The sequence below is a fragment of the Seriola dumerili genome, unplaced genomic scaffold (genome assembly GCF_002260705.1).
Source record: "Seriola dumerili isolate Sdu_G_001 unplaced genomic scaffold, Sdu_1.0 BDQW01000533.1, whole genome shotgun sequence".
In the NCBI taxonomy this organism is placed as follows: Eukaryota; Metazoa; Chordata; class Actinopteri; order Carangiformes; family Carangidae; genus Seriola; species Seriola dumerili.
Window position 1 is genome coordinate 165,017 of NW_019174788.1, and position 23,340 is coordinate 188,356.

General features: G+C 43.5%; 1 protein-coding gene across 4 annotated transcripts in view; it reads right to left on the reverse strand.

The window, feature by feature from the left end:
* cadm4 (cell adhesion molecule 4) overlaps positions 1-23,340 on the reverse strand; it is a 142,135-nt gene that overhangs the window by 15,088 nt on the left and 103,707 nt on the right. For 2 of the 4 annotated variants that reach the window (XM_022764268.1, XM_022764270.1), the window contains exons 1-5: positions 20,694-23,174; positions 13,062-13,208; positions 6,741-7,028; positions 3,941-4,102; positions 2,103-2,193 (exon numbers count right to left, since the gene is read on the reverse strand). In XM_022764268.1, the coding sequence (XP_022619989.1) occupies positions 2,103-2,193; positions 3,941-4,102; positions 6,741-7,028; positions 13,062-13,208; positions 20,694-20,790 (785 nt within the window). In that variant the 5' untranslated portion in view covers positions 20,791-23,174. Of the gene's footprint in view, positions 1-2,102; positions 2,194-3,940; positions 4,103-6,740; positions 7,029-13,061; positions 13,209-20,693; positions 23,175-23,340 lie in introns of those variants that run through there. The other 2 variants (XM_022764271.1, XM_022764269.1) reach the window with 2 other exon arrangements.

A 23,340-nucleotide genomic window follows, 5' to 3' on the forward strand; every position in this document is an offset into this window, starting at 1 on the left:
GAGGTTTCTAAGAAAGAACCCTGAAATTACATGGGGTAGCAATTATAAAGAAAGAGGTCAGCTTAATGTTCATTTCAACAACTCATAATAAAGAGAAATATTAATGCTTTAGACAAACACAGAGGCCAAAGATCTCTTGTGTCCGCTCGGTTATTTTGGTTACACAGGGGAGACACTGTCCTCTATTTTTCTTTCTTTTTCTTTTTGAAGCTGTATGAGGGCTGATAAGGCACATATGTTTTAAAGTGGATAGTAATTACTTGGAAAATAAACAGTAATACATTTTATTTTTCTCTCTCTCTCTCTCTCTCTCTCTCTCTCTCTCGGCCAGTGAGAAGCTTCACTGGAGCAGGTGGATGTTACTCCAGGATATTTACACGATTCCTGTAAAGAACAAGGGGATTTTCTGTGCACAGAGGAAAGTATTACTTGGGAAATAAACAGAAAAAGATATCAATGAACCTGTCTGTGTGTTGTTCACAGATCACCTACCGTGTCTGATTCATCTCTACAGCCCATGATTCATACTTCAGGCAAACGATGACAAGTTGGGATGACGACTCATTGCTGTATCTGTGTGTTCATCTCTGTGTTATATATCTGTGTATATGTTATATGGCATAGTCTCAAAAACAGTTTAAATTAATTAATCTTGCAAACGTAACATTACTATTATTACATATCTTCATTGTTTTTTTTTTTTATTGCTCTAGCATTACCAGATACGTATCAACCTCATCAGTTAAGCCGCTGAGCTACTCTCTACAGACTGTGGTCACAGTGATGACGACCTTTGGTTGTGGCTTTTGCAATCAGTCCAGGTCTCTCAATCGGAGCTTATTCTACATTTCCGTGTGTAGAATAATTAATGAAGGTGCTCTGGGTAAATGTGTGAACTCAAAGGTCCCATATTGCAGAAAGTGAATTTTCCATGGCTTTTTTGATTCAATTATTATATAAAACAGGTCTAGGTTCTATATAAATACTGTGAAAGTATCAAAGTGCTCAGTCCACAGAGAAATGCACACAGCCTATATTCAGAAACTCTGCTTTCAAAATGTAACTTTCTGTAACTTTGTGATGTCACAACGAAGCAGACGCCACCCTCAGCTATGCCCACAGCATGGCTCACTTGGACCCACCGCCTTACCTTTTTTTTTTTTTCTTTTTTCTTTTTTGCCTTTGTCGTTTTAACCTTACTAATAACACTACACCAAGAAGCCATTCTGTCCATGAGCTAGCAACTACAAGACAGACAAATAATGTGGAGGACAGAATCAGACACAAAAACCCCTGGTTGTTGCTAGAGCTGCAGAGAGAAGCCTGAGAGAGGAGATGTAAAACTACAATGAGATGGTTTTTGGTTCTTAAAACCACAAAAGAACACTGGAAAAGTGTGAAATATGGGACCTTAAAGACGAAAGACAGCAGAAACTTTACCCTCCAAACAGACTGGCTGAATGGAAGCACAGCCTTGTGGGTTTGTTGCTACCCACTGTGTGGTGATGATTGGGACTAAACGTCATTCTCATTGTAGCTCAAAACACTTCCCCCAGACTGTTTCAACATGAGTATTTGCTGTCCCATAATATCATGTTGTGAAATGTTGTGTTTGTAAAGGGTTGACATTGAACTTGGCAACTTCCTGCATGTCCTCATCAATCAAAAGCTTCCTGTGCATCCTTAAGCCGATTTGTCAAGGCTCATTGCAGCTTTTCGAGCACAGGCACTTTGTTGAGACAAACCTTTTATACTCTGTGATTATTTTGTCACGAATTCATTATAGAATGAGAGAAAACGCCTAAACACGCTGCAATGACAAACCATAAACAGGTTCACAAGCAGCATTTGGTAGCAGCTGGTAAATATGTCAGGATCATATCTTGTGGAAGCTGCAATGATTTCACTTCTAGTTCAAATACATTTTTCAAGAGTGAATGAATACAAGTCAAGTCATCATACCTCCTTAAACCATGAATTCATGAGTCTTTCAAACATTCTTCACATTAGCAAAACAAGCTGTCATTCACACATATTTCACAAGGCAGACAACAACAACACAAATCGATTCATCACGTGCAGACACACACACAAAGACTTACAGAGGGTTTCCACTGACGGAGCAGGTGAGGCTAAGCGAGTCGCCCTCTCGCAAAATGCCAGAAGGAGGAACAATTCTCACTGTGGGTGCAACTGTAGAGAAAGAGAAGGAAAAACAGGGGAAGAAATGAGTGAGTGACAGAGAAAACAAAAAAAGCTCAATAGAAAACAAATGGATCAAAATTATCAAAATGGAGCGACAATCTAAAAAGACAGAAAAAAAAAAACGGGAGAGAGAGGCAACAAGAGAGGGAACAAAAAGGAGGAACAAGGGAAAAGTGAGTAAGTGACAGGGGGTAGGGTCTTTAACATCTGTTTCCAAGGCAACCAGCCGACAATCCCACGGCTGAGACACCTGTTATCATAAGCAGCCCACCGCTCAAGCAGCTGCTGTACTGCACTTACTTCAGTAACAGAGAGATGGGAAGCCAAATGCACACTGACAGTTGGTCATTACTGCCAGCTCTCTGGCTGGAGGAACCCAGCAGCACGCAGACTGACAAAACTGTTGAATATGAATCATTCTGATCTATCAACAAACATTAATATACACGTGGCAAATGAAATGCACCGAGAGAGCGGTGCAGAGGTACTTGCTGAACATGAATCACATCACCAAATAATTACATAGGCCTATGAAATGTTTGACTATTCAGAATTATTGATATATCGTGAGATAAGAATCATATTGACCTGTCAGCAATACTGATATGGGAGCACAAATGGAGTAATTGAATATTGGCTGACTTGCCAAACAGCATCACAGTAATACTGGCGGACAAAAACAATTCTATACACTTTTAGCATCTATTTTCAGGGAATATAAATAGTATTGATGTTGTTCACTGTAATGTGATACCTTTCAGTGCTTTTAATGTCAGTTGATGTTTTTTCTGACATTTCTTTGTTTTTCTAAATTATATTAAAGATTGCAAACACAATAATACAATTCATTAGAGAGTAATCCTACTGAACTGTTCTCGCTCACATAAAAAAGAAAAAAGAAAAAAACAAAAGACAGAAATGTCACGACTGCAGAAATAGGAGCAAAACTTAACATGTTTGATAGGATTAGAGGCCAACAAAATGAATTTACATTTAATAGATATTAAATGATGAATTTTAGACCTTCTCGAAGAGGGCTCTAAATTATAGATGTCTGACATTTTAAGCATTAATCCTATTGAACCATCCACAGACGTGAAAATATTGAGAATCTAGCTTAAAATAAAAACATGGCTCTATTTGAACTTATTGCCCTGAGTTAAAATTAGGCTTAAGCCAATTATAAATTATATAAAATCTCTTGCAGTATTTTTACTCTCTGCGTTTGCCTCCCTCAAATGGACATATGTGGAGAGATTTCAGAGCATGCTAACTCGTGCGAATAAGCAAGCAAGATCAATCAGTCCCTGAAAAGTACTGGTCTCTTTGCACATACTAATGTTTTCTCAGCTGATGCTGGGTTAGCTCCTTAAACCTCAGGCCAAGACCCTAACCTGGCCACAGGCCTATTGCTTTCCGCTCTCTGCATGACAAGATTTGAATGTATTAGGTTTTAATGAGTGCAGGTCTCATACAGGGCAGCTCAGAGTATCACCCCTGGACTGAAAATCCTGGACTGTGTATAAATGAGCATCACTCTGAAATGAGATAGCCACCATTTGAAAAATGAGGCTGCTACCTTGACAAAGTTATTGCTGGCATTTAAGTAAAATTATGATTATAAATTAAGTGACAGCACTACAGATGGAATAATATGTTTTTTTTTTTAACGTTATGTTTCTAAGATGAAACAAAATGTAGACACACACATACTTGGCCTGAAGGAGAGACTTACAATACACATCCAGGCGGTAGTGCCGAACCCTCCTCTGTGTGCCCAGTGCCGGGTGGAACGCCTCGCAGCTCAGCGCCGCCCCATTGTCTTTCCTTTCTACCGGGATCCGGATGGTGCTGGAGACGCTGAAGGTCTTCCCGTTGTCCTGCTGGGACACTACACCTGGAGAGAGGCGGAGAGAACAGAGGGGATGAGATGATGGAAGGAAAGAAGACGGCTGGGGTGGCCAAGAAAAGAGGCAGCAGCCAAAACGTGCCCGTTCTTCCTTTTTCCCTGCTGAGACATCACACCTATGGTGGGAGACTTCTAGAGGAGAGCATGGAGGAGGATAGATGAAATGAGCGGACAGAGAGGAAGAAGAAGTTAGCAATGACTTAGCTTTTTAGAGCAGCAGCAGGTACCTGTAGAGGACAAAGTAAGAGCGAGGGAGAGAGAGAGAAGTGAAAGCAATTTGCATCTATATTTCATGGCAATTATGAGCAGCAGAACTGTTTGTTTGCAGATGGTAAATCAACTGAATGTTTTGTGCGAGTGAAAGAAAGCGAGACAGAGATGGAGGAGGGAGAAGGATAAAAGGGAGAATATGCATAACTGAATTGAGATTTTAACTGAGCCAGACATGGGGAGAGAGGGGCGTCAAAGGAGCAGGGTGAGAGAAGAAAGGCAAAGGAGAGAGGGACTCGGAGACGGAAAGAGAGGGCAGCAAAACGGGCATGAGGGCGAGACGAGCCGAGACATGAAAGCGGATGATAAGAGTGCCAAGCCAGATGCAGAGTGGAATAAAGATGCGAGAAGAGAGGAGGAGGATAGACAGAAGGAGGGAGGAGGAACAGCAGGGCCGACCTAACGGGACTTGACATGGTCACGTATTAGGAGTTTGTGCTTGTTGAGGCAGAATACAACAATATTACTTATATCGCGCTGAGTTTTCAATTATTGCCGGCGAGCAAATGAAAGCAGTCCCAATCGAAGCGTGAGAGAGGACGGCGGTGGGTGCAGATGAGCGGGAATAAGGGAGCGGTGGGAAGATAGTAGCGTAATTAAAGAGTGCTTTCCCATATCTGTTGTGATCTGCCTCTAACCTTTAGTGTCACAGTTCATTTAACTCAGGGCTGTAAGAGAGGGGAGGAGAGGAGAGGAGAGGAGAGGAGAAAGGAGGAGAAAAGATTAGAGGAAAGGAGAAAAGGAGAGACAATCAAATAGGAGGAGACAGGAGGAGGAAACAAGAGAAGTGTTAGGAAACAACATGAGACTGGAGAGACAAAAGTGCAGCCCCCTGTCTGTCTCTTTGACTCTTTAAGCAACCAATAACCAAGCTGAGGAGCATCACATCTTTGTCACCAGTGAAATTTGAATAAAAGAAATGAAAGGGAGATCAGATGAAAGGAAAAAGGAAGGAGTAAAGGGGAAGGACAGAGAGAGGGGAGACCGAGTGATGGTGACAGGCGTGCTCTGACATAGCAAAGGGGAAGAGACTGGATGAAAGAGACGCTCCAGCGACAGACAAAAATAGAAAGTAAAAGAGACGATGGCTGACATGAAGTTTGAAAGGGCAAAACATTTCTCAATGCATGTCCCAAAAAGTGTTGACACCAGATTATCTGACATTATTTCATCTGCTCTGTGTGAGTTATTTGACGGCACAGAGTATGAATTAATGGACAACAATATTTACCAAAAAAAAAAAAAAAGGTGCATTAAACTGAATCAAAACAATAGCCGCAAGCCTCAGTGAGAGACACTTTGCATAACTTAGTCTCCAAGTTTTCTTTTGTTTGCCTTCAGTCAACTGAACAAGGTTTTTGAGGAATTCAAATCAGAACGTAGCATTATACACAAACGCTGATTTAACGGCAGAGGTTACGCAGACTGAAAGCAATGGAAAGATAGGTCTCAGATGTATTATTGAGTGAAATGCCTCTTTAGTTGTGAGAAGCTGAGGGAGACAGCGAGTTATAATGAAGGATAGATCAAGGTAACAGACTGATGGATGCCTCATAGATTTATCAGAAGCAAAGAAGTAGGGAGAGTTAGAGGATGGCGAATTAAAAAAGTGTCTCTTCATGCGTGCGTGAAAGAAGAGTGGAGTGAGAAAAGCAGAAAGTCTGGAGTGTATGCAGCATCTGTGCTTTTACGCAATGGGGTAATTGTCAGATTATGTGCAAATCAAGGTTATTTGAATTTAATTTCTGAGAGAGCACAAGGAGAGAGATATATGCAGAGAGGGAGGAGATATGTATCTGTTTTTGGTGGTGAAAGACTAATGGAAGTCTCGGAAGGACAGAGAAGCACCGAAATGTTTCTAGTACTTTGTTGGTGGTGTCTGTATTCTCAACACACAGATCGACGCACAGACATAGCCGAGAATTTGTCTGTGAACTTTAAAATTTTCTCGAAGGGATGGAAACAGAAAGTTTTAACTGTACAGATCTCAAAAAGTGTGCTTGATCATTTGAAACTAGATCATTGCCTCTAAATATTGCAAGGAACACTTGCTCAAAATTAAGGAAACGGGAGGAGGAGAGAGATTTTGGCAGCCCTGCAGCCGAAACCGCCATTCTCTCCATTCATTTATCCATCCATCAATCTTTACCTGCTTTCATCAAGTAATCCATCTCCCATTCCCTCTGTCAAACCATCAATCACCAATCCATTCATCCTTCTTTTATTCAGCACTCAATCTTTGATATCATCCACCCATTTCATGTCACCTGCCCTATATTACCTCATTAATTTCCTCATTTATCCCTCACGATCATCTAACCATCCATCAGTCCATCTGTCAGCCACATCCAGGTACCTGGTATTTCCCGGCCGTTACGCATCCAGCGCAGGGTGGCAGCCGGCTTGCTGCGTGGCGACACACAGGTGAGCTCTACCTCTCCGCCCTCCACGGCCTCCTGCTTCACGTCCACCGTGGGCGTCTCCGGCGGCACCAGGACAGAAAGCGTCGCCACCTGGTGGTGCGTGGCGTCCGTGTAGAGCTGACAGAAGTAACCGCCCTCGTCAAACACGCTGACGTTGGTCAACTCGATGCGCACCAGCCGTGGCGTGAAGAGCACCATCTGGAAACGGTCGTCCTTCAGTGCTGCAAGTGGGCGAGGATAATGGAGAGAGGGTGGCAGTGGGATGAGGGCGTTGCGGAAGTGAGACAGCATGGGTTGGGGTTGTTGGGGGGGGGGAGTGGAGGGAGGAAGTGGAGGTGTGATGGGAAGAAGGGGAGATGGCAGCGGGAGAGAAGGTGGAGGGTGGAGGGTGGAGGATGGAGGGTGTTGGGTGGGGGGCACAAGAACAAGGAGAGAGAAGGTGAGTTCATCAGTCACTGGTAGAGAAAAAATCTAATCATCATCCTATAATGTGATATAAATTCAAAACGCTACTAAAGCCTGTATCCAGACAGAATAAACAGAATAAAGGTACAAAGGGAAAACAAGAAACATTGTTTTTGCTCTGGGTCAGTGTGTAATTGATTCATTTCTAGAGCATTAAGAATTGTTTTCGCCCCCTTCAATGTCACGGACGAGCGAAAGCTTAGTCTGCCAAAGTGAGTGTCACATTATTAAGAACTTGTTTGTATCCATTTTACTGGCAGGCCTTTACTTGCCTTATTTTGCATTTGTTTGTGAGATGAGAAGCACATAGTCTTTCCACAAGCGGGGGGGGGGGGTGGGGGGGGTGGGCGGGGGGGGCGTTTGTGGCAGAGCATTTCATTTCTGTAAGAACTCGTATCAACCTGTGTATCTGTCTTATCCAGCATTGCCGGAATTTGACAATTTTTCTCGTTGTTTTTTTGGTTTCAGCCATTTTGGCAGAGATAGATGAAATCTCATTCTTAAAACCTGTTGGCTCCAACCAACCAAGGCCCAACAGCCTTCAATGACCATAACGCTGGACCTAACATTTGAATTGCCAAAAAAAAAACTAATCTTTGATCAGAACCAGGATGGTGGAACCCATCACCATTTAAAGATAAGAAAAGTAATCGCAGACGTCCAGACCTGTAGGTAGAGGCACACTGATGTTGCCACTTACAGGCCCAGGAAGTGACAGATGCTGCAATTGCTCACACTTTTATTGCTGATAAAGGTGCAAGTTAGATTCGAATTGCAGATCTGAAGGTGCTTGGGCTGTGGCTCTGCAGCTGAATGACTATCAGGAATGGTTGCAGGCACTTCCCATGAATAACAAGACGTATGCTTGTTAATTAATATTTAGAACATATCTTATCATTTGAAAATACAGTGTATTTACCTTTTTGCAGGCGATAATTGGCAAGTACATCAAACAGCATACGAGAAGCAAGGGCTGCTTTATTTGAGTTGTGTGACATTCTCAACTTTGGTATCACTTATTTCTTAGCCTAAAGATAGTATGTTCTGTATTAGCAAACAGTCAGTTCTATCTCCCACAGTCCGGAACAAGAGTAGAGTTTTCACTGCTTTCTAATTTGTGATGTCACTCCCATGGACAGCTCTGCAGAGGAAAAATTGCAAAACATGGGAGAAATAGCGTCTGTGACAGCACCCCGGACGATTTTCTGCTCTGGAATTGATAGTGCTGCTAAATCTAAAGCTCAGTTTGATATAGAAAGTTCAGAGAGAGTTTGCAAAGTCAGTCTCGATGGAGCAGCTCCGGGCTGTACATTGATACAACATAACAGATGTCTTGCTTCTTTCATTTCCAGCTTTGAGGGAGAGTGTTATTCATTATCCCGAGCACTGATTGGACTATCCCAAACTAGATTGTGTTCATTCATTCTTTTTAACTGTGTGCTTTATTCGTCTGTAAGTCCATTTCTAATTAGTGTCTGTCATTTTTATTGTTCATCTTATTAGGTTTTAAACATTATTGTTTTACTTGCTGTGACGCACTTGCTAACGCCTTTGAAAAGTGTTATGCAAATAAAGCTTATTGCACAAGCAAATTTTATTTTCGGAGAGCTATTAAACTGTATGGTGCTGCCCTCCGAGTCAGTGAGAGACAGGCTCAATACTACAATTGTACACAGGATAAACACTGCAATTAAGATTATGGAAAATTACCAAAGATTGAAAACGAAAAGTAAAAACACATAAGTTTTCTAAACACTTAATTGTATAGCTAGTGCTGGACCCCATACGAATGCAAACCTATAATGCACAAAGGAAAGAAAGGAAAGTAGCAGGGAGGATGAGAGAAGGTGAACATGCAACAATTCTTCTTTTGTTACTGAAGAAAGAGAAGAATCAATGGTGAGAAAAATGCTGATAATAACAAATAACACTAATAACAGTCTGTGGGTGACAGTGGCTCGATGCCCATAGATTCTCATAAATACCTTTGAGACTCACTTTGTATTGAATTGACTGTGAAACCTCTCCCTCGTTCTCCATCTCTACTTTATTCTGTCCCTCTCCTCGCTCCTTTGTGTTGGCTTTGGCTCACGGAGGGAACAGCAGACACTTCCCTGATGTAACACCCGGCCATCTCCCAGGATAATTCATCACAACACAGACACTACACTATAGATATTGGCTTTGTGTGTGTGCATGTGTGTGTGTGTGTGTGTGTGCGCGTGCGTGCATGTGTATGTGTGTGTGCAAGAGAGTGAAGGAGGAAGAAAGAATGAGAGAAATAGACTAATATAGCTACATAATGCGGCAGGCGGGAAAAAATAATGTAGATAGAGACAGAAATCCACAGGAGACTGAGAGAGAGAGCGGCCCGGAGCGATGGAGTTAGTCCACTCTTCCTGGAAGTACACCACACTAATCTCTCCACCCCACCCCCCAAAAAAATTTCCCCTCCACCGGATGGCAGCGAGACCATTGTTGGAGAGCTATTCCCTCCAGATAGGTAAATCTTTTTTCCCCTCTCTGCACTAAATGGCAACTAAATGTCAGACTTCTGTTCAAGTCCAAGTTCACCTTTATTGTCCTATCTCATTTGCATGCTGAGGAGAGTTGGCAATAGGGGGGAGAAAGAGAGATATGGACCACTGAGGAGAAATGGTCCATTTGGTTAGTTCCACAGCTCTATTATAGCTATCAGTGCCCACAATCTCATAAAACACACCCCTGACTGGTTGCTCGCTTGCAAAACAGGCAGTCTAATTCACAGCACTTACAGCAGCGACCCCATTTGGGCAGTTAGTGCTGAATGGCTCGGCACAGAAAGGCCTTAGTTTGTGAGCCTGACATCTCGGCGTCAGATGGGCAATAGGCAGGAATGGGAAGGCCCTGCAGCGAGTGATGGAGCAAACGTGGAGGTAAGAGAGAGCCAGAGTGGGATGTAATTTACGCTCCCAGAAAATGTCCCCAACAAGGTTTTTCGGTGCTTACGGGAGCCAAATTAGATACGGGAAACCATCTATGCTTTATACCTTGCCTAACCTTTGGATCATTTCCCAGGGCTGTCTCTTCCTCTGTCGCCTGGCGCTCCCTGTCCTTATTCTCTCTGTTGCTGTGTCTTTCTTAACCCTCTGCCCTTTGTCTCATTGTCCCTCGCTATTTTCTTTATTCTTTCTCATTTTCTCTTTCATTCTAGCTTTCATACCCCGTCTTCTTCCTCGCTCTGATTAGGCCTCAACGTGCTTTCCAGAAAGGTGCAAGTCCATGTCTCGTGGGAGAGCAGACGAGGCTGCTCTGTTTAAATACTTAATAGAACTTACTGATAGTGCTGATCTGATAGAATTGTGGGGGAGAGTTGAAAGTAAGGTTTCCCTAAGTAGTGACCTCAACTACCCAATTAAAGCCACTCCGCGATCGAGGCGACTAACAAGTGAATAAACGTGTGCAGAACAAAAGCGCTTGAGTGTTGTATCAGTGAACAGTGAAAGCAGCTCTCTATTCCACAGTATTTTTGTCTCATCTTGGCATACAGTTCAGAAAATCTTCAGTGACTCTGACAGAGACTGTTCCCGACGAGAGTGTAGGAGTCAAATCAATGTAATTACAAGTCCTGGAAGACATAATCATTAGAAATGTGAAAATGTGTTCAGCTGCCAACTTGCACATATAAAAATATCATGCCGTATGTTTACAAATATGTACAAAATATGTCCCTGAGTTACAAAAATTTTGCTTTTATTTTCTGTGGTTAAAAATAGCTACATGCTCAAGTCTGTTAGAGCAGTTCTTTGAGCGTTGTTTACCTTCACGTCAGCTAATTATGCAGAAATTATTGCTGAAACTTTCCTTTTAACCACTCCTCATCATGTGGAAGATTTAACTCCAAGGTCGGCTACGAAAAAAAAAGAGATGTCTGGTTGTGCCAGTCATTCATTTTCTTGACATTTCCACAAGGTCTTTCTGTAACCGCAGTACTACAGGTGAGGATACTTACTATAACTCAATACTAGCACTTGAATGTATCTTCCATTTCATATACTTGAATAGATGGTATATGAAGTCAGTTTAAGGCTGTGTGAGACTGACACTTGCATGGTCCTTGCAGCAGAGTTCTTTATGTATTACAAGCTCAAAGCCATGAGACAAATACATAAGTGATAATATGGAATGGAAGTATAATTTTGGCTGTCTGATGCTCTGCTCAGTTCAACTCAATCAAATTTAGTTAAACCAACAGTAACAGGAGAAGATTCAGATTACATTAATATAATGTATAAGTAAATAAGAATATCTCATAAGCTACTTTGGAGCAACATTCAGCAAAAGCAGCTTGAATGACGTTAGCTCAGCAAATAGAATCTTGGGAGTCTGAATCAAGCTGAAATTAAAAGCTGACACACAATTACAACAGCAGAGCAATCTTTTTTCCAAATCATATGTAATCAAAATTATCTTTGCAGTAGCAAGGCAGATGAGAGACTGAACAGGCTGACCATTAAGTCAAGTGAGAGGATCCCAGCTTGGGACGTAGATGTTAGAGGCACAATTGAGGAGTTTGCACAAAGCCGAGCTCCTTGAATGAAAGTTGAGCGAGTGCTCTCTCTCGAGGGGATTTGGGGTTTCCGATTGGCTGCTCTGCCTGTTAGAGATGATTTCTATGTTGGATGGCAGCGGACCGTGTTGGGTTATGATTTGGGGGAAAAAAAAAAACTGCTGAGCAAAAGAGCACCATTACCACCATTACCAAAAAAAAATCTATACCTGTGTGCAGATTTGAGTTGATCCTCTGATAATCAGTAACATCTACTTACAGCTGATAGCTGACTTGTTAGTTGATTGGATTTTGTTACAGTGTCCATGTTCCTTTTCTTATTTTGTTTTTAATTTTCATGCTTGTTTGCATCACAACCAGTTCCAGCACATGCCCCTGGTTTCATGTACTGTAAAAAAAATCTTTTATATTCAAACCAAGTCATTAATTAGGTGGTTAGGTTAGTAGTGTCTCCAACAAAACCATGCTTTGAATATATTCAAATTCAACCAGTTGCCATTTACTCTAAACTGTTACAAATCATGGTTTTACACCATAGCCTTAAGCTCGAGCCAACGTCTGCAGAGTTTTATCACATAGATTACGTAGGGCATAAATAAGTATTGCTCCACCACAAAACATAAAACAAAATTTTGCTTCAATTAAGCCGCCCCACACATATTTCATAGGCAATGTTAAATATCCTTGATCATTGTTCCTTTGCTCAGATGTTTCCTAGCAGCACTAACAGAAAATCTGGCTAAGGTGGCAACTTTTGCCCTTAATTAGTTAAGAAAAATATGTAATGTTTTTCTACCCTGAGGCCCTCAATGAAATTTGCCTTCATTATAATATTGGTTACAATGATAATGTGCCATAAAGCCGACTTTGAAAAAAACATGTGATTGCCAAGGCCATGCTCTAATGAGAAGCTGTAATAAGCTCTGATCTCATCACTGGGGTTAACAGTGGATTATGCAGAGAGCTTCAAACTATGCTTTTAAAACAGTTAAAGCAGTCACACTGTTAGGGCAGAGAGTAAAACCATCTCCTAAATTAACTCTGTGGTTATCTGACTTTTTAATGTGGAATTGCTTCAAAGGAAAAGTGAGGACATTTGCAATAAGAAAAATGTAAAATGTGAGTGTTGGTGAGTCATCGCTAATGTGTTTAAAAGGCTTCAAATGTCACTGAGGACCAATACTTAGACACAGACAGACTCGGTTTGTCTGCAGAGACAAATGTTCACTCAGACACACACCTCGCGTGCCGTTGAAGAAAAGGGTCTGCCGGCGGGGGTTCTGGATGACCACGATGGATCCATCGTAGTTCTGCAGGCGGCAGGAGATCTGGGCCGTACCGCCCTCCAAGACTGTGACATTCTCCGCCTGCACCGCCTGACAATGAGCTGAGGGCGAGAAAGATGGATGTTAATAAAGTGATACAGAGGGAGGTTGATGGAGAGGAAGAAAAGGAGGGAGAGAGGAGAGGGACAAATAGGAGGAACAGATGCTGAGAGAAAGAGATGTTCAATTTGCACCTCACTTGAGATAGAACCTTTCAAAATAAGGTACTTAAAGCATCTTTCATTTATTGCTATTCATCATCTGGGAATAACAAGGGGGAAATAGAGAGAGGGAGAGAGACGGAGTGATAGAGATTGAGAGAGATTGAGTGGGAGAAAAGGCACTGAAGGACTCAACAAGTAAAAGAGGGTCCTTATAAACAATGTGTTCTTCTGATTATAATAAGGATGATTATAAATACTGCCATTTTTCTTTTTATGTGCATAAGCACACACATAGAAACGGCCCTATTGCCTCTGGCTTTAACAGAATGCATCAACACACACATTTGAATACATTACGCCTTATTAGATCTCTAAGTGGCTGCCGGTCTTGAATTTAGACACACAGCAGCACACACACACATGAATGGACACGCATAAACATGGCCACATATGGAACAACACACAAACACAATCAGATCACAGACTGCGGCACTGCTACTACTTGTGTGTATATTAATAGTCTAAACCGCAGTTTTATCGAATGAGAGTGTGATCAACTCAGTGTGTAAAAGCTGGTCAAAGTACGGATCAGCGAGAGCACCGTTACAGCCTCGGATGCACTTCACACAGTCTTAAAACCATTTCTCATCCAGGTGCAAGCTAAACCATTTGATTACACTCCATTATCCCGATGTAATGGTTCTTATTATAGGTATTTGGAAAGTGCTAGGAGGGGGGAATCATGCAGCGGCTTTGCCTCTTGTGAATGAATAAGCATATACAAATGGACACCTTCTTGAACATTTATGTGTGTACACATGCTCCAACAAGTACTCTCTCTCTCTCTCACTCTCTCTCTCTCTCTCTCCCAGATGAGGATGCAAACACACACCGAAAATACCCATGCACATGTACCACACTCGGCAAACTCACAGAAACTTTTTGCACATAATCTTTCAAACAAACTTGTCTGGCCCCTAAACCCGATGTTTTTTAGACAAGGGGGCTGAGGAGCAGCAGGGAGCCTCTTTGATGTTGCTCACAGCCCAAGAGTCAGTAATAAGGAGGTTGATTATGCTTTGATTGGAGCAGTGTTTGTGGGTCAGACTGTTGACACGGCTCGATTGAGTCACACCTCCCGCTGAGCACAATGGACACCGAGCTCCACCGCTTGAATTCAAATTATCTGCTGAGCAATTAGTCATATAACCACAGCCAGGAGTGGAATGTGATTGCCTTGAAGAGAGTACCAGCTTGCTGGGCTCCCCGAACTAGTATTTACCAATTTGCATCCCTATTTGCATTCCCTCTCTCCCTGGCAAAGTGTTGGCCGTGGGGAGGATTTAGGGAAAGAACGACATCAATATTGACACATGATGATGAAGCAGGCAATAAGGAGTGCCGATAAAGATGGCGTGAGTAAATATATTTCACTGCTGGGCCTAGCAGTGTCTCCGAGCTCGGTAAAACACCTTCAGAAGGAAAAAAAATGCTGTGAGACAAACAGATGGTGGCTGCCATAGAAGGAGTTGCTGACTTGACTGCTCTGGGCCGACATAAATGTCTATATCTGCAACTGAGCATGTCCTACGTTTCTGTGTTTGTGTGTGTGCGTACACATGTACAATGGGTGGGCATGTGCATTGGGTGTGCATATGCAAGGGTTGGAATATTGCAATTAAGCTACTTTGACATCATCTGATCCCGCCAACTTCATCCAAATTTAATTCTCCCCTCGATTTTAATCTCTTTTAATGAAATACTCAAAGCCTACATATTCATCATATCAGGGGAAGGAGACACAGTGGATATTGAACTGAAGACAGAAAGAAACCAAGAGGGGATAGACAAAGGGGACTCTGATACTCTATGGAACAGAGAAAAAAAAAATCTTGACAATTACCACTAATTGTAGTCATTATTGCTGCCATTCTCTACATCAATATTGTGATTCATATCGAGGGGCATCAGGGCCTGCCACTGCCATTGCAATTACTTTTCTAATCGCTGTTATTACTCATCACCATGGCAACCGGGCTAGGCCACCATTGTTTTAAACAGTGTTAATTGTAATAGTGCTGCAGTGCATCCTGACTTCGTCAGTGCAGCACCCGTGTGTGATTAGTGACCCATCAGGACCAAGAGAGAAGTCAGAGCCACTCCAGACAAAGAAAGTGGTCAGAAGTTTGCTTCTGGGAGGTAGCCAGAAAAACTACTTAGCTGTCCATTTATACACCCACTTCTCCTGACAGCTGCCACCCCTTTCAAAGGAAATTATCTTCAGCGGCATAGCGGTAAAGTGCAAAGAAAAAGCAACAAAGAAAAATAAAGAATTGTTAACTGCTGTTGTGAGTGGGACGACTGGCATCCGCTATCGCCTGCTGAGAGATGCCACCCAGAAACACCTGCTGGCTGCTAGGGGATGATCAATCTGGGCAAAGAGAACAGAGGCATGGGGAGACGGTGGCGGGGGTGGGGGGCTCTAACCAGGAAATTATAGCAGGGAGTTAGGAAGTGATGGTTTCGGTATAATAATGCAGCTGGCGGGGGCTGGACGAAATATATGAGAGATGACGCATATTCTTCTAGTCCCGCTCATAACACAGCTGGGTACAGCACTTTAGTTTGACTGTAGGTTTTATAGGCCGCCATTCATATCAAGGCCATGAGTTTGTGCTTCTGATCACCAGCACAGCACAGTGCAGAGAGGGAATGAGAAGGAGGCGGAGGGAATCAACCTCTGTGACAGAGGTATTAATCTGGGCCCCATTAAAATCTTTGCCCATAATAAAATACTCCACAAGCGTTGAATTATATTAAGAGAGAATGCTGAGAGCAATCAATACCATGGTAGTGCACTGACAGCTATGATCAAAGGATAAATAAAACAGGAGGGGGAACAAAAACAATCACTTCTCTCTCCAACCAAGTGGGGGCAGTATTTCATAGCAGTCAATTGGTGCTTCTTATCATTTGAAATGCCTCCACACCCCCCAACCCCACACCCACCCAACCCCCTGGTGTCAGGCCCTGGAAGAAGAAGGAGCCTTTATTTACTACGGCAATAGAGATCCAAGACGGGCCATCATTTCAAAATACATAAACAAATAAATAAATAATAGGCGTGCAAATTCATAAGACAAGGCTGTTCAGGGGCCCGTCCTAATAGTCCCGCAATGGGGTTGAGTTATAAGCCGCGGGAGACGGGGGATATAGAGGGACAGTGGGAGGGGATAAAGGGAGGTGTGGAGAGTTAAAAGAGGTGGATTTGGGAGGCAGCCAGGTGGACTGCTGGCTAACCCTCGGTCACGGTAAATTCTAGAAACTGCCTCAGTGGTGCAGGGTTAGCGGTCTGAATTACCGCCTTGCTGCGCCTCTCTCCCTCGCTTTCGCTCTCCCCTTAATTCTCTCCCTCCACGTCTCAAGAGTGAAGAGAGGAAAAGACAGAATAAAAAGACGAGTCACATAAGAGAGGAGCTGTCTCCATTTGCCCCAAACAAGCCCCCATGTATCCTTGAAGCAGTGCCGTCACTGTCTCCCTATTCATTATCTCTCATTATCTTTCAGTTGGAAGTGCGCCAAGAGCTTGTGTTTTCTTTGCATGCTGGCCACGGATTTACAAGGGAATCGATGCAGGAGACTACAATGCACAACCCCTTATGTTATTACTGTTTTAATTAAAACAATAACGGCGGCTCATAGTTTCCACTCGTCTGGGGGTCATCCACTGGCAAGTTCTCCATCTCCTCCCCATCTGGATGTACATTTTTCCCATTATCCCCCGAGTCTGCGAGACAAGCCGGTTTGCATGGTATGTATGCAAATGAAGTTTGCAATGTTTATGTGTGCGTGCGTGTGTGTGTGCGCGCTAACACTTGCTCCAGGTTAATCACAGAGTTTTGCAGTGTACTGACTCTATGAAATAGCTGACTTTGAGGTTCTTCTCCTCCATACCTCCCTATGCAGACCCATCACTCTACCCCCCCCCCTTTTCTCTTCCCAGTCTAAAATTATCACTCCATCTCTCTCAGGGAGCCAGAGCTCTGCCAATCAAATCCAGTGCAAAGAAAAAAAAAATGCTCCCTCTATAAATAATACATAATCCTTTACAAATCTCGCTCTCGTCTCTCTCATTACCTTCGTTCTGTCACTTTCTCCTGTCCTCCTTTTCTCCCCTCTCCTCCGCTCAGCCTTTCTTCTCATTTTTTTTTGGTGCATACTCCCCCCCCCACCCCCCACCTCCCTCGTTTCCACTTAGTCCACAACTCATAATTCTCTCCTCCCACTGCCTTTATGTCTAATCTCATTCTCACCATCTCCCTCTTTCTCTTTTTATTTAAACCCACAATCTCTCCATTCCTCTCCACCCCACCTTCTGCCTGATCTAATCCTTGATTCCTCCTCCTTTCATCAGTCCCCTCTCCTTTTTTCCCGTCTTCTCCCTCCTTCTCTTCACCCTTATCTTTTATTGCATCGTTCATCATGCATCTTCCTCATCAGAGCTGTCCTGAAGATCCCCCGCTCCTCTCTACTCCTCTCAGAGGCCTCAGGAGAATTGTTACAACTCTGTAACTTGCCGTCTCTTCACTCCTGTCCCTCCTTCTTTTTCTTTTTCTTAGTGTAGTTTTTTCCCCCCTTTGCAATAGTTTCCTTCCAAGCCGCAATACGCTTTCATTCCCCTTGCAATCTCTGTCTCATTCTTCCTCTTTTTGTGACTCAGTGGGAATCTTTTCCTGCCTCTCTGCTGGTTCTATCTCCCCACTCTCCTTCGCTAAATGTGATTTGTTCTGCAGCTCAAGTCTGCAGCATAATCACGCTGTTTTTATAGTGTGCTGGGAGAGCGGAAGAGAGGGAGCAAAGGAAAGACAGGGAGAAAAGTGAGAGGGGTGAATGGGAAAAGAGGACAAAACAAATGAGTGGAGTGGGAGACTCGTTTTTTCCTCCCTCTTTCATCTTCTCCTCTTCTTTTGCTTCTTTTAATTGCCTGTCATATAGCTCAACCCACTTTCCACTTTCTATCCCTCTCTTTTTCTCTCTCTTTCTGTCTGTCTTCCTTAATCTCTCCCTCCCTCCCTCTCTCTCTCTCTCTCTTTGGCAGGAACTTCAGACCTTCTCTCATCCAACTCTCTCTCCATCGCCCACTGGTGTACCGTGAGCACTCCACTGCTAATCAGCAAAATCAGCATAAAATTGTCTCTTTTCACTCCTGACCTCGCATTAGAAACATTAACTTTCATTTATTTACATATTTCACATGCTGTTTTTTAAGACTCTGACTTTGCTCCTCGGTCACGCTGTCTCCATCCTCGGCATTGAAATCTGTTGTCTTCCTCCTCTCATGTACCCCCCCCCACCCTCCCTCCTCCCCGTGCTCTTGCATCTCTCGTTTTGACCTTCGCATCTTTATGTCTCTCCAGCCCTTCGGTGTATTTCAATCACCTCGTCCCTCTCTTGCCCCATCCCCTCTTCTTCCCCGCTGCATTGCATCTCCCTGAGCGCTCTTCTCTCATCTTGTCCACCCATCCCATTACTCTTTCTGCTCTTATTCACCTCTTCTTACCCTTCACAAACCACCATCTTCTTCTCTCTTTCCTTTCTCCTCTCTTTCCACCCTGTTCTCTGACAGCCAAAGCTGGTTAGCTCTATCTACTGTGCAGCATTTTATGGCCCGGGTCTGTCACAGCCTTAACAACCCTGCAACAATGGCCACCACACACACCCCAACAGCGGCTTAAAGGAAATTTACAGGGCTATTACGCGACGGCTACCACACTGGAGATTCACCACAGCCAAAAGCACTGGTCTTAACACCCCTTCAAAATCCACCACATGGCAGCCTTCCCTTTGGTGTGTGTCTGTTTTGTGTGTGTGTGTGAGATGCTGATGAATGTGTATGCGGCAGAGAGGAAATATACAGGCGTGTGCATGCATGTAAAAGCAAGAGCATTTGTGTGTGCGAAATGGTGTCAAATGTGTACGAGAGAGTATATGTGTGTGTGCACACTCAAGGCCCAACACAAAACTGCCCCACTGGCATGAATTACATAACCACACTGACTGCCAAGACACAAACTCATTCTATCTCTGTATCCCTCACTCCCCTATTGTCACCCCCACCCAGCGTCCCCCACAACATCCGACAAAACACAATGTCCTTCTGTTGATCTAATATGCAAAAAAAACAAAAAAAAACACAGTACTGAATTGAGATTTTGGCTGGCACAGAGGAGAAGGCACTGTGCGCAGTGGTACTACGCTTGTTTACCAATGAGCAGCGGGGAAAGAACATCTTCCTGTATTAAATACATAATAGTAATGACAGGCAGTATTAATAGCACCCAGCAACTCTGCCAGTGATCCAACTCCACACCGTGCACTGCTTTTTCCGACCGTCTCTACCTCGTGTTCAGTCAACCTTATGACTCTTTGGTTTCAATTCTCGGCCTCATGCAGCTCTTTTTTAGACCCTGTCCCTTGTTTCATCTCTGTACCCCTCCCCTCCATCTCTGTCTTTCTTGCACAGACAGACACAGACTGTATTGTTCTCTGTCTCGCTGTTTCTCTTTCTCCCTCTGCACATACAGTACAAGTTTCTATCTGGTCCAGTCCTTTTTTCCTTGTGCCAGCATGTCTCTCTCTCAACATATATTGGTCTGTTGCACTGCACTTTTACCCCCATTCTCTTTCTATTCAACAAGCTCTCCATTTGACTCGCTATATCTCTACCACTCTGGGGTCCAACTTTCTTTTATTAGGTTCTTCAGAGGAAAAGCTGAGAAAAAGGCCTCAGCCAGTTTCTTTCTCTATTTTCATTCATGACTGTTTCCCTTTAAGTCCTTTGGTCCAAGCGTCTGTTCTCTTTCTCTGCCTGCTTTCTCATTCCCCGGTCATTTCACCTCATGTGTATACACTCCTGTCTTCAAATTCTCTCTTTTCTTAATCTTAATTACCAATTCTAACTTAATTACCAGCATTTTGAACAATTCATCTGAAGCGCTCATTTCTTGATTCCATCGTGTGGTATTCTTCCCTTGGTCATTTGCTGGGCACTGCACTGGATCTCGTTCTGTATCAGTTTACTGCAATTAGTATCATATTCACAATTGTGTTCTCTTTTTTGTATAACAGAAGCATCCCATTACAGCATTTAGAGGTATATCTGCAGGGAGTTTAAATTAAAAGAACAAAGAGCTTGTACGTAATTGCCACATCTTGGCTATAATATGAAATGAATGTGTACATGTGAACATTATGTGCTTGTTTCCCTCACTTATTTGATGTGTAATGACACCTGAGTTTCCCTCTGGAATCAATACTGCACGTCTCATTTAATCTTTATGAGTGTGTATGTGCATGTGAGTGTTCAAGCGTTGCATGACTTACGAGTGATGCAGAGCAGGACCAGGACCAGGCTGCGCAGGGCCAGAGCGAAGGGGGCAGGGAGGAGGCGGCAGAGGACAGAGCTCTGGACAGGCCTCATTGTGTATTGAGAGGCTGTGTGTGTGTGTGTGTGTGTGTGAACGTATCTTTCTGTCTATGTGTGTGTGTGTGTGTCTGTGTGTGTGTGTGCGTGGATGTGCACGTTTGATCAATGGGTCCTCTGTGACCCTGCCTGCACTGCTACAGACAAACTAGTCCACACACACACACATACACACACACACTGATTTGTTCTCTGCAATGCTGCAGGCACGTGCACACACTAACTGCCCAGCTTTACTTCAGTGCAATCAGACAGAATTCGTTGTTTGAGGAGGACGCTTTAAGAAAGGACTCTTATTTGCTACACTGCATCACAACGCATGCAAAGAAAAACTGCTTTAGCTGCAAAAGAATAACATAGAATTGAATTGTAGCCAGGGCTTGAACGCAATACACAGAAGTCTGGCCAGAGCTAGTGATTTAGACACTCCATCACAATGCACATAGAAATGAGCTTAGAGCAACAAAAATGTTCCACTGTTGACTTTAACACCATGTGCTGCTTAGAAATAACTTACAACATGCAGTGTCTTAAATCCATACAGTGCAGAAGCTTTGCTCCTACAAAGCAGTACAGGGGCTCAGTCCCATCTAAGCAAAATGACAACAAAGCAAACACGGCAAGGGGAGCTATTTACTACCACAGTGCTCTGAGCCTAAGACCAAAGCCCAAGACCCTCAGATCAATAAGCCGGAAAAAGCAATACCCAACGTGACCAAAGCAGACCTGCAACACTTTACTGTTTACGAGCAATGGTCGTCAGTAATGGCAGCTATCCAACTAACCAAACAAGGAACAACTTCATTTACTGATCATCATCTCCACGCTGCAGTGTCAAACTCAGCGCTAAGCTAGTTCCGAGCACCAGGTGCCCAGAAAACCACCCACAGAACTAACCACAACAACAAATAGACTGCTTCTCTACTGTAGGTCAAACCGCACTGCTCAAAGAAAAGAACAGAAAAGATCAATAATACTATATTTCAATCAGATACAGGCCGGGAAACTGTCTCGCCAAGCAAGTGAGGTTTATCTCCACTGATGTTGACTGAATGCCAACTTATGAAATGGAGCTACCTACGTTGCTGTGCCCTGGAGGACAAGAGAAATCTGGGGCAACAATATTCATTCAAACAGATTTTATTTTAATGAGTCAAACAAGGTTTTCAGCACTTCTCACCCGACAAAATTGGCAGGCGGAAGTCAATGTTCCTTTGAGCTATTAACTGAACCGGGCAGGCCTCTGGAGAGAAGGAGACACCATCTCACTGCAACTCATCTGGAGATAGCTAAGGTTAAATAAAATCCACTGAGCTCAAGTGCCGCTCTATAAAGACAGAGAGTGGAAGTGCCTGCTCTGTGTAGAATAACCAACTGGAAAAGGGTTTGGGCAAACTGCGGTACTACGCTTTAGTTTCTGATATTACACTTTTTGGTCTGCTATTTTACTCCAGAGACTAGCACATTATTCTCACAAGGTGTCTACCATTATTCGCTTGAATGCCAGAGCTCTTTCGATATGCTATCATGTATACACTGTAGCGTAAACGGACAGTGATTTTACATGGTAATTTTCAGACTCCTCAGAATAATCACAGGCTATCAGACAGTATAATCGTGCAGCATCGACCTGCCTAACTCTTCCTTTCCAACATGCTCCACTGGATGCAGTCAGCGCCTGGGTGCACTCCAGACACACGCTCACTCATACACACTGATCTGAGAACCTGCTACGTTTAAGGTCCGGACAGAGTTCCTGCCGATTGTCAGGGACCTAATGCGTCATCCGTCTCCGAGAGTGTGTAGCTGTGGTGTGTTTGCATGTGTAAGTACGCGTGTTTTATGTGTGTGCACGTGTATGTGTTTGCAGTGTAGAGACAAAGCGTGATGAGCTGCAAGACACACCTCACTGAACACTATCTGATGGACTAAAGTGCGGGTGTCATCCTTAGATTACTACACACTGCCCCGCTCTCTCACTCCCTGTGCCACTGCAAACACAATGAACTCTAATGGCGACGGCCCTGACACTTCTGGCAAAGCCGAAAGCGGATCATCGCCAATCTTCCCCACGGCTCTGACTTCACCCGTCAACTGGCTGACGCTGAGAAAATTACTCTGTGTCGGTGTACACCAGTAGCTCGGGTCTGGCAGTTCTGGGGCCTGGCAGCAGACGGGTGGAAAACAAAGCGCATTTACTTGTTCAAACTGATCTCCTCAAATTGTGTTTAGTTTAATCCGTTCTGTCCTCTTTCCCCCTCCTCTTCCTTCAGTCCTCCAGTCAGTGCATAGCAGCTAGTTATTCCCCACAAATGTGTCCTTCCTTTTGCTTCACTTCTTTCCTGTTGGTCTATGAAAATAGCTATAATCCAAATGTGGTATCACTGTTGATCACATCCATCTGTCTTTCCGTTCTCTGTCTTCCACTTGTTTATATAACCCTGGCCTCCCTCCCCTTGCTTAGAATGTGTGTGTGTGTGTGTGTGTGTGTGTCAGTGTGGGATCAGTGTCTGCATACTCTGCATACTATTTTGTGAAGGTTAGGGA